The 12,427-nt window shown below is 40.0% G+C and overlaps 1 protein-coding gene across 2 annotated transcripts in view; it reads left to right on the top strand.

Annotated features, from left to right (window-relative positions):
• inpp4b (inositol polyphosphate-4-phosphatase type II B) overlaps nt 1-12,427 on the top strand; it is a 164,383-nt gene that overhangs the window by 18,031 nt on the left and 133,925 nt on the right. For both annotated transcript variants that reach the window (XM_086157338.1, XM_086157337.1), the window contains exon 3: nt 8,915-9,033. In XM_086157338.1, the coding sequence (XP_086013464.1) occupies nt 8,915-9,033 (119 nt within the window). The remainder of the gene's footprint in view (nt 1-8,914; nt 9,034-12,427) is intronic.

The raw sequence follows: 12,427 nt of genomic DNA, 5'->3' as shown, positions 1-12,427 counted from the left end.
AAAAAAAAAATTGCAAACTCTCACTTCCTCTTGCTTTATGTTCTTTTGTCTGTGTCGCCCTCTTATAGACTTCCCTTCTGAAATTGCAAATGTCTCTCTCAGGGACTCTCTTGTCCTTTCCCTCTGTCACCCTCTCTTACATCCCTTTCCTGCCACCACACCCAGCATAATAACACTGACCTTAGGGGGTCAGTAGGAGTGTCATTACCCTGCAAGATAGCGATGGTTTGGTGTCCAGTCCCATTTCAATGACTGTGGTTAACTGTGCAGCAGGGCAGAGAAGGTCCCTCTGGCCTGTCAGATAGAAAGTACACAGCATACAGATGTCCCTTGAGGTGACTGATAGGGGTAGCCAGCAGCCTATCTGCAGAGTCCCATCTTTGATTTTTGATACATGAATGCCGTAGAGCCAAAAAATTAAAGGGAACGGTGTCCAAATTGTCAAGAAAAGAGATGTAATATAATTTGTAGTGACCCCTCTTGAATTTAGAGGTGATAAAGTGATGTAATGTACAGCAACAGGAATGATGTTGCTCTATGGCTATCTCTACGTTGCCTCTGCTTTTTGTGTGCACGCATGTGGGTGATTGTGTTACCACATACAAATACTCATGCAGATTTTTCCAATGCAGATGTGTGAATAGTTAATCACCTCGTGAAATTATATTATTGGCTCCTAGCCCTCTAAGCACTTACACATACAGTATATCCACAAGTATGTAAGTACATAGCAGAGTACGTATTTACGACTTGTAAATTTGTTTATTTTGGTCTCCCATATTACAAACTCCTCTGCCTTGACATTCTTCTGCCAAGGCAAATGAGGAAAAAAAAAAAAGATGTGGCACCAGGGTCTTGAAGAGAGAAAGGGAATGTGTAATCAGAATAGTCCCTTAGAGATAATGAATGCATGAGCTTTGCTGCACTGAAAGATAAAACCATGTCTTGTAGCTTTTCCCAACAGTAGCTCCAAAGTGAGGGGAACTTCTGAATGTCACTGTCTTTCTTTCTTTCTTTCTCTTGTTCCTTTTTTTTTTCCCACAGACTGTAAATTACCAGTGATTGTGACATCACCTTTTCATTCGTGGACTTTTGGCATTTTGATTCCTGTCATCTTGTTTACTTTGCAACCCGTGGCCGCCATATTCCGACTTGAATTTCACGACGGCGTCGGAGTCACGGATGGGTGCACCGGAGGGGTGACGTCATCCCCTTGTCTGTCTTCTAAAAACAAAATTGCCAGGGTCCCAACATGGTATCCACCCCTTCCATCATGTTAACTGATGGTGGTTTGTCATTATAAGAAATTGCTGTGTTGGAAGAAGGGAATAACGGTTTGCCAGTCAGTGGCTTGGGCCAAACTAACACCTATTTAATCTGTTAGACGTTTGCGGCAAACATGTAATCTTCAACCAAATTGGTTCCCGCAAGACTCTTTCTTTCTTTACAAACGTGATGGGTGTGGCCCCTTTCAAATTATTCCAAACAAATTTGAAATTAAAACCGCTACCTTAAGGCGGAGCGTGACGCTAACGGGCCATTTGTGTCGGATATCTGTGGAAGGAGGTTAAGATTTCCAACCACGAAACTGCATTGAAATGCAACAAACACAATGGTATCTAGCTAATTTTAAGCTATGTACCCAAATTAAGGACCTCTAGCAATAATGACCGCCATAGAACTCTAAATGAAAAACATCTTACTAATGAGGCTGTGCGAAATCCCTTTTTTTCTTTGACAATCTCACTATCATATCAGTGTTGACATAAAAAATGATAAATCTGTCTCAAATGGATTAATTATATCTTCAAAAGTTTTTCTGTAATGATTGGTTTAGGAAAAATCTATTTCCTCTCCCCCACGTCAGCTGCTTACAGTGAAGGCAGTGCCAAATAAAAAATTAAAATGAAAGAAAACCACACCATTGATTATTTTCAACATTGATGTCTTTTTCATTCGTTAGTTAAACTTAAATCCCAATGACTACAGTGAAATCATCAGAGACGCAGCCTTTTAATTGCATTTGGCTGTAAAATCCTGCAATGAAGTTTAACAGTTCAGGGGTTGTTGGGGTTTTGCAGACCTGCCCCTGGTGGTCACTTTAGGAACTGCAGTTGTGCCTCTTGGGATTTCATTGACTTCACTCCCAAAATTTGCCACTTGATTCAATCCCACAGTACACGATCCCGCCGTTATCTGACATTCGCCATCAAATTTGGCTATGAATGTGGCATTTAGCGCGTATCGGTTGTTGGTATTTGAATTTTGATGGATACTTAATTAACATTAGATGTTCAGGCCGTTTGCTGCTCAATGTCACCTCAACTGAGGCCGCGCTGGCATGAGTAAAAGCTTTTTTTTTGCAACAGCGAGATAGCCTGCTGATCTGCAATAGGACTGCATTTATGCTGCAAACAGCTCATATTCACGAGCAACCTTGATCATTCCTTACAGTTTTATTTGAAAAGATGCGTGTGAAGTAAGGATTTCAACTCCTGACACACTGAAGCATTCTCATACTTTTTGCATCTTTGGTGCCAAATCCATGAAAAATCAGATCAAACCTTTTAATGCATATTTGTTGAACATTTCGGATCTGCTGGAAAAATATTAAGTGCATGTATAATATATATATAAAGTTCACCAAATAATAATTGTACATAAATCAAAGAAACCCTCCATTAGATTTCATTGATGTGGTACACAATTATATACTGTGTGTGTGTTTGTTTTTTTTTTTCTTTTTTTTGTTAAACAATCTATCAGAGTCTGTGATTGCTCTCCAATTGTTACCTGCATTCTAATCACTTGTAACATTTACTCATGCTTCACAGTTAACATTTCCTGTCATTGGGGGGCCCCATTTACAGTTTTTCATGCAAACTGGAAAAACAGTCATATTGAAGTGAGGACGCAGTTGGTGACTTTGCTCATTGAGCACTTTTCATTAATATCACAAATTAAATGCCGTACGTTACATGCTTCTAAGTCAATTTCATCTCATGGCGGTCCGATGGGGGAAAAAAAAAGGGTAATTACAAAATGTGATTTACCCTAATGCATTTGAAGGCCTTATCAAGAATTGATGTCACATGGCTTTCAAGAGTTTTTTGTGTATGCATCGATACACACCCTTCTAACATGTTTGCCTGTTTTTCCGTTTATATATTTAGATGTCTTGTTTGATTTCAAAAGAGGGGCCTTTCTCTATGGATTTGCATGCTCTCCCTGTGTAGGTTTTCTCTGGTTTCCTCCCACGCAACACAAAAAAATACAGGGGATTCAGTGGAGACCCTAAATTGTGACGTGTGAACGAGAGCTGTAATGGCCGTATGTCTCTGTATGACAGGGGTATCAAACTCAAATACACAGTGGGCCAAAATTCAAAACTGGGACAAAATTGCGGGCCAACATTGATATTTATTGAAAAAAATCTTCCTCCAGATATAACAATGAACCTTTTCATATGGAGCCAAACAAGTTTTTCTTAAAAACTTAATATGGAACAAGCATAGCTTAATACGATACAATATATAACTTAATATTGCACAAATGCAAAATCCTGTTTTCTGGCTAAGTAGCAGGATGCCAGTATTAGCATAAGGTTGCTATGACTATTGTCAACAGAGGAGAGGGCGCTCATGGGTCCTGGTGTGATTTTCGTACCAAAACACCAGCAGAAAATTCTGGGATGTGTAGAATTAGTGATACGTGCACTGCAGACTATACCGGCGGTCATTTGGTATGGCTTTGCAGGCCAAATATTATTAAAGTGCGGGCCAAATTTGGCCCAGAGATTGACACCTATGCTACATGACATGTGGATAAGGATAGAAAATGGCTGTATGTCTATATGTGGCATGATGACCGGTGCAGGGTGCCAGATAAGCGGTATATATATAGCAAATGAATGAATTCAAATAAATATGTACTGTATGAATATATATAGTTTTATTGTAACATATTATTTTCATAAAGTTATGGCCAGTACAGTGATTATCGCTTTGGCGACAGCACGAAGAACCTTGGTTCAATTCCGACAAGGGGACCTTTCCGTGCGGAGTTTGCATTTTCTCCCCGTGTCTGCTTGGGTTTCTTCCGGGTTCTCCGCTTTCCTCCCGCGCTCCAAAAACATGCAACAGGTTAATTGGAAACATTTGGGAAAATTACCCCGAATGAGTGAGTGAGTGAATGAATGGTTGTCTGTGTGTATATGACCCGCCCAATGACAACTGATATAGGCTTGGACATCCTGCCCTGAGTGCAAGATAAGTGCCAGACAATGGATGAATGGGTGGATGAAGTTATGTATGTGCACTACTGATCCCTTCATTTTGGTTATTTATTACATTAAAAATACAGGGTTTTTCCACTACATTTACAGCATGAGTGTGAGGTGCGGTGAAGGTAATGTGGAATATCTATTGGAAAATATTTAGCACTTAATTTTGACTCATTCTGTTGACGCTACCGTCGCTACGCCGGTAAAGATTGCAGGTGTTCCTGCTAATGCTATAGCTCAGTCACAGGCTGTTTTCCGCAGGACGCGGCGCTAACATCAGCTCTCTGTACCTGACCTGCGTTTAGCGATGCCCTTTGAAAGTTCCGTGGTGTCATCGACTTTCCGTTTAATTTAAAGGTAGCCAGACTAACCATAGTCAGAAAAAAAAAAAGGCAGCAGAGGAAAGGAAAAGGTGACCATCACATAATGCCTCCCGGAGACTGCGGTTTATTTCCAGCCGTTACACATTCCCTTGAGCATCCCGTCAGTAGGGAAGAACAAAGAGTGCCGGCGTCATGTGAGATACACCGACATGAAAGGGAAAAGTCACACTGCACACCAAAGAGCCAATTCAGAAGTCTGTGGTTGAAAGTCAATTTATATCAGGCCCGGTGACATTACACACATGATTTTTATATGTTTGATGTCTCCTTTATTTAATGTAACATCACACATCATAAAAAGAAAATGACTCTCAGACAGCGGTCTCTCTCTTTGTGTGTTGCGGTTTATCATTTTCAAATTTCTGTCGGAGCTGTCAGGAATCGTCTTTCCAAAAGCCATTTGCTTTTCTTGTTACCCAGTTCATGTCGGCGTTCCGTAGACAGGAAAGAAATGTATAAATGTCATGTGATGCTTTGATTTTTTTTTTCCTTTTTTTTTTCTTCTAAAAACTAAAATAAGATATTTTCCATACTTAACTCAATGGTTGACAGTAGTATGAACAGAACAGGATAATTTTAAAATAATATTTTACATCCTGGGATTGAGGAAATTACTGGCCCAGAATATTAATTTACTATATATATATATATATTTTTTTTTTTTGATGGTTTTCTGTCTGGGCTGCACTTTCAGATTATTAAAGTCACGCAAGTTCATTGCATGCCTCTGAGGTTAGCTCCTCATTACACACACTTATCTCAATTCCAAATGTCACACAAAGTCTTAACAAAGTCCAATTCCTCCCAAGGAAAGCCTTGATGTTTTGCGTTCCCCTCCGGCACGTCCGAAATATGAGCGCTGTTGTTTGACATCACGTGGCTGTTGAATGTGATAAGGAGAGATAATGTCGGGGTTCAACTGGGACGTGATTCGGAAATACTAGAATTTTTATCCCGGCGACTTTTTATTGCTAAAAAAAGGTTTGTGAATTTCAGTTTAACAAGTTGCTTTTTTTTTTTTTCTTTTTTTTCGAAATAAATTCGAAATTAGAAAGAAGGCAGCAGGATTAATTGCTCACGCAGCTGTAAACGGATCTAATTCTGCTCCTCTTCCATTTTGTTAGGCGGTAATAACTGTCATGTGTTTCTAAGGCGCAGCTCGGTCACCGGCGATCTCCCTCGACTTTTAGGTCGTGTCTTTGAGGCGCTCATCTTCAGTAAGGCAATGTGACAAGGCATTTAAAAAACAGTGTTAGCTGATTTTTTTTTTTTTTTTGGGGGGGGGGGGGGGGGACATTACTGAGGAAGAGCATTGATCATTAGTATTCGCCTCACTGTAGCTGCAAACAAGACCTGACTCCCGCCGCAGAAAACATTCTGGATGCAGCCTTTCCACCACAAACAGTTTCCCATCAATTAAACTTTTCATCACCAGAGTGAACTTTGGGCCGGTACTCCGCCGTCCGCACAGCGTGCACCTCCGTTATTGAATCTTGCTGCTAATGAGGGCGCCGGTCACAGCAGACCCTGCCCGCGGTCTGAATTCTCGAGATGCTTTACGCCGAGCCGCAACCTTTCCCGCTCCTGCTCTGACTGATAGAGCAATTCTCACTGCGGTGCTGAAGCGATTCCCCCATTGAGAATTTCATCCCGTTCACTCATGCACTTTTCTCAGTGCAGTAATGTGAAGAGGGGTGAATTAATTATTGTTCTTGTTTCACATGATTATTCTGGGACATCCACACCTGGGGAAGGAATGGGTTCGCGTACCGCGGGTGAAAGGGTCATTGCTCTAACAGCCTGCTTTTTTTTTTTTTTTTTTCTTTGATTTTTGAAGAATTTTTTTTTACAAGGTCTAGTCTCAGCATTTTAAGAAAATGACTCATTTTGAATAACAATCGTTTGTCACAGAAAATTAACGGCAGCCATTATGAATCATCCCCATGTATTTGCATCACAAATACGGTTGTTTTATCTCATTAAATTATTCTAATGTTGCGAATTGAAACATTTCGAAATGAACAAATACTTGCAAACCAACCTAACATCTGAATTCACATGACGAAAGTTGCAATTATATAATAAAATAGGATATTGTTTGAGATCACTGCATTGTGACTCACTATTCAAACTCCAACTTTAATTAACCTTTGGGATGATTAAGACTTAGTCAACCCACCAAATGTATAATTGCTGTATTAATATTTCAGTTTGTCTGACAATTATAATTCAAGCGTGGTGTGTACTCCACATGCACCTGCTGTAGGCGTGTGTGTGTGTGTGCGTTTGTGTGGGGGTGTTTGTGTTAGCCTCTCATCAAACCAAAGATTTGTCGGTGTTCGGTACAATCAGAGCTAGAAAATCAGATATTATTTTTTTTGTTTATTTATTCTTTTTTACAATAGTTAGATAATAAAGCAGTGCAGACTTTGCGCATTTTAAATTATAAGCCTTCGTCCTGCGTGCTTAAAGGAAAGGTTGCCGTGTTTTACAGCTTTTACAGCAGGAAGGTGCTCAATATAATTTGATGCAGAAATCCATAATACATATTTCAGGTGACACTTTTCATGATTGCAAATGAGCAGTAAGGAGAATATAATTCTTATTTTGTCTGCCCCTTGCTTGAACATAAAGACTTCTAGACGTTTTGTCATTTACAGTTATCTCTACTACCAACTACAACAACATAAAATGAAAAATTCCCACAGCAACCAAGGAGCATCAATTCACATTATATTTACCTAGTAAAAAGTGCGCAGTCTCTTCATGCATGTTTTTAAGCTGAAAAATATTTGCACCATCTTTTAGATTATTCCGTTAAGTACGCCACAATGTAACACCAATGATAGAAATACACATTTGTGTTGATATAACGGTCAGAAGCAACCTGAGGCTTCCAATGAAATCATCTTCTGGTAAATGCAAAACAGTTTAGGTGTCTCCCCACTTATAATAACCGCATTTTCTAAAATTTCTTGAAGTTTCACCAACCCTGACTTACTAGATCACCATTCAATCCAACCACTGCCGTTGATGTGTGTGAATGGACAATACCTAGCTTTTAAAATCCTATATATGGAGATTAAATTTCTAAGTTTGACTTTGTGAACCATTCCAACGGCTCAAAACGATGGTGTCGTAACACTTTCAGACAATGTTACCCATCTCTTCTCCAGAATAACTGGACTAAGCAGCGAAAAGGACAACACTCTGTGATTGTGTTACAATCCCAAACATGTTGGCTTTCGTTCAAAAGAACAAATATTCTCAGGTGCCTTATTTTTCACGCTCATCACGGCAGTCTCTCCCACCAACGCTCTCCAGACGCCGTTTTTCCATTCACGTCATCTAATTCGAATCGATCGACACATTTTCGGTCACATTTACTTTGACAGTCAGCTGTCATCTGCCACTTCAACATCAATACAGGCCGCTGCCAGCACATGCAGTTTGTGAGCAACTGACATTTCTCTTGCGATTTATTTTTTATTTTCTCTGGCCTCTCGGAATAATATATCAGAAAGAATAACTCGGAACTTAAAAAGGCAGGTCCGCACACGTCAGTGTTTGATGTCCTGCTACTGAACCCGATTTTTTTTTCTTTTTATTTTATCTCGTTCACCGTAAAACCCGCCTTTGTTTTAATCTCCAGTTACAGTTTGGTTACTTAACCATCAATTGACAGAGCGGCACGGTGATGAAAAGCGTCTGCTCGTTGTTATTTTGATTGAATTTCTCCCGCTCAGTAGCCAGCTTTTTTTTTTTTTATTTTGCAGAAAATAATGAATAATGAAAAAAAGTATGAATTCAACTGTCGACATGCAGGAGTCGTACGGGATCCAGCCATGCGGACGAGTGCCGGATTTACCTTTGCTTTGCTAAAACTGTTTAAACGTTTATTGATACTCACATTCGGAACAATATGGTATTAATCCACTGGGTATCTGGCTTCCTTTTTTTTTTTTTTTTTTCCCAAAATGAGCAGTTCATGGCAAACAGATGCGAGCCTTCAACTTATCCTCCGCGCCGTAATTCACTGCGTGTAAGGTCGAAGAAGGGACATTTATTAGAATGATTAAAACCAAGTGTAAATTAGACTCTTTTAGGATCTGACATGTTTCCCCCGCCAAAAAAAACTTCTGTTTCTGGTAGGAGAGACACATTTTCCATGCGGTCTCAATTTTTTCCTTGCTTTCCTCCTCCTCCTCCTCGCCCCCTTTGTTCTTTCCCCTTTCTGTCATCTCTGCAGCATGTAAAGATCTGGTGGCCTCGGGCAGAGAGCAGAAGCCCAATGCTTTGGTCCACGTGGCTGTCATAGATCCACACAAGGAGCACCTTGTCCATCACACCTGCACAGAGATAGTGGAGGTAAGGAAACACACTCACACACATGCACACGCAAACACACACACACACGCGCACAGATCATCCTCTCTGCCTGAACTAGACATGAAATGTTTGTTATTTGACTGTTTCTGGGTCACTGGCTCTTGGTTGCGGTTCCCTCCATCCCTCCTGGCCGTCCTTTTCTTCATTTTCATTTTTTTTTTTTTCCTATCTGACTCATCACGCTGTAAAACTTAATAATGAATGTTACTCTTCTATTTATTGTGGGAATTTGAGTTCCTACGTGTGTTTCGCCGTAGCTCTTCATCAGCGTAATCGCTGAAGACGCACAATTGTACAATTATGTATACATTTGTTGTTATAACCGTCTAGAATGTGCTTGAATCAGTGTTTGTTTTTATGCTATATAACCTTTTGGAGTATTCCTTTGTCATCACTAGTTCAGCAGTGCCAAGGCTGCAGTGCACAAATATGTCTTTGGATTGCAGCAGCTGCCCTGTGCCCCTGTGTGGGACACCCCCTCTTTGCACATGTGTGCACACACACACACACGCACGTGCTTTTTCTCGTTCCTGTTTCCTCAGATGAGAGTCTTCTGACACACACACACACAAGTAGGAGACACATCTACTTTGCTGCTAATGCAGTAAGACTAAATTAGAATAACAGCCTCTTTCAGAAACGGCGCTCGGACTGCTTTTCCCTCAGTCCTGTCAAGGGAACGGCGATGTCTGTGTGTGTGTGTGTGTGTGTGTGAAAACACAGGATGTGGTAGGATACTGTATGCTGGCTCAGCCAGCTCCACAGACACTCTTAGTGCTGCTGGAGTTTTGATTTCATGGTTCTAATGTTAAGGAATTGGAGTTGGATCTGGGACTATGGACTGCTTTCGACTTCACAAAAACAGGGTAGGTTGACATTGCGTGATCTTGCTATCCGTTTGAAAAATACAGGTTTTCAATATTTGCAGTCATGTTTTTTTTTTTTTCTCAGGATAGCCTGGGGTATTTTCTATGCCAGATATTTGTTTTTACCGCTACCTTTTTTTCAGTTACACAATCCTGCAAATGAAATCTTTGGGCTCGGTGATAACAATGCAAGTTTAATTCAAATGCTGCTCAGCAACTGAACAACAAGAGAACTTCTCAATCTGACCTTGAATTAAAAACGTTTGTTTTGCAGTGCAACAGAGGGTTCTTTTTGTGTGCTTATTGGCACTGATAAGAGAAAGTTTTACAGTCCGACTGTCATCAGTCGTTCGGTTCAGCAGATGTTCAATAACCTGTGTGGCCGCGGAGGAAGTGTGTTTGCCGGTGTCTGTCTGCGTGTGTGTGTGCGTGCGCGCGTGTGTCTGGGAGTGTGCACGTCCGACCCTGTGGACGGCCCAACTGCCACTTGTGTTTCTCCTGTTTGTCACATTCCCTGGATGCCTGCTCTCAACAGCTGCTGTCAGCTTTGCTGGACGCTGGTCCTCGCCGCTCTGAAGCTCGAGCATGAGACCTACTCATGTGGGAAGTTTATTATCTGGAAGGGAATACGCTTAAGGCTTTCATTTAGGAGAGAGGTGATGTAACATAGTTGCAGCTACGAAGCCCTTTGGAGGCTTTTCCCATGAATCACATGACGATGGCAAATATTTCATATATATATATATATATATATATATACTGTGTATATACATACAGCAGCTGCAAAGCCCTTTGGAGACTTTTCCCATGAATCACATGGCTATATATATATATTCATACATCAATGAAAGGAATATCCTTAATCTCAAATTGTGCTTTTGTAAAAAAAAAAAAAAAAACCATGATTACTTCTTTGTACATTTTATGGTGCTAATTCTTCTCATTTTAGAGCACTGGTTTGTCACACATAAAACAACCCCGCACATGTGGCAGTTGTCATTTAAGTGTTTTTATATAAACTAGATTAGTCAATTTATACAACTCCAATTGGGATTATTTTCCAAAGTGGAACGCAACAAGAAGGTCCTTGATTAGATTCTGACAGTGGGAATCTTTCCGTGTGGATTTTGCGTGTTTGAATCTTCCTGGGGTTCCTGCGGGTTCTCCGTTTTTCCAGAAAACATGCAGGAGGTTCTTTGAGTCCCGAAATTGGCCAAATGTGTCTATGGTTGCCTGATTGCAACCCAGAGGACAGGATAAGCGGTATAGATAATGAATTCATTATCTTTATATAGAAATGGGCATCTACGCTCTATGAACAGAAGAGAACCATCTTGTAAATTAACTGAAATTTGAATTTTTTTTAATTTTTTTTTACAGTGTTATATATATATTGATGCATCAAACAGTGTCCCTGCAATTAGAAACTCCCCAACAACCGCCGCTCGCCAGCGTCGCTTCCCCACTGAACAGCTCTGCAGAGAGGGATGCTGTAGATCAGTTGGTTGGCATCTGGCAGCGCACCGGCCAAAATACATACTGTCAAAATGCTAAATAGAGAGAATACATTGAAACTGAACCAGAGATATTAATCAGACACCAGGCCCTTATTTTCCTGCGCCTGATTAATGTAAGAAAATTAACTGCGCTATTCAACACACAGCCCTTTCATTTCTGACTGTAGTAGAATTAATGTTTTTCTACTCACAGTGTTCCCTGTTTTCACTGCAAACATTCCCCTTTGACTTTTTCGGTTGTTAAAGTTTTATCTCGCCGTCTTGAGTAATTACCTTCCCTTTATACACGCTGTGTTGTTTGTGTGATATCACTTCAGTTTAAGAATGATTCTGTGAGTAAAAAAAAACTATATGAAACACATTCACGTTGTCTGCAAAGAACAACCGCTGCAAAGTGCCTGTGAGTCATTCTGAACTTTTTAATGTTACACATTTATTTTTTATAACATCCTAAGACCTTCCTCAAAATAATTCATTCCCTTGAATATTCTGTTATGAAGCTTTTCAAAACCTGGCATATCCTTTTTCCATTCTGCCTGCCTTTACACTCCTGTTTTATCACGCTATAGACACAGAGCTGTGTGTCATAACAACAATATAAGTCTTTACCTGCAACACTAATTTAATATGCATTTTCCCGGGAGTTTTTTTTTTTTCCAATATTAAAAATCAAGCAACATAATCAATGACTTCTAATCATTTTAAATTAATTCAATTTAATACAATGTTATTTTTTCCATTTTTATTTATTCATTCATTATTTCACTGCATTTTCCATTCTGCACCCAAAGGATCCTCGATGCACATTTTTAGATTTATTCCCAATAATCTGATTCACAATGAGGATATAATAATTTGCGAATCCGCACAGTGTTTCATGTAACTCTTGAGATTTATATGTTTCTATTTGAGTCCATTTTAGACATGCTTTGCTTATAGGGTACACACTTCTGTGCGATGTCTGTCATATGACCAAAGGACTGCGCTGAA

This window comes from Fistularia commersonii, chromosome 12, assembly GCF_037954325.1.
Source record: "Fistularia commersonii isolate RoL2024-O1a breed Wild chromosome 12, RoL_Fcom_v1.0, whole genome shotgun sequence".
NCBI lineage: Eukaryota > Metazoa > Chordata > Actinopteri > Syngnathiformes > Fistulariidae > Fistularia > Fistularia commersonii.
This window is presented reverse-complemented; position numbering and strand designations above follow the sequence as displayed.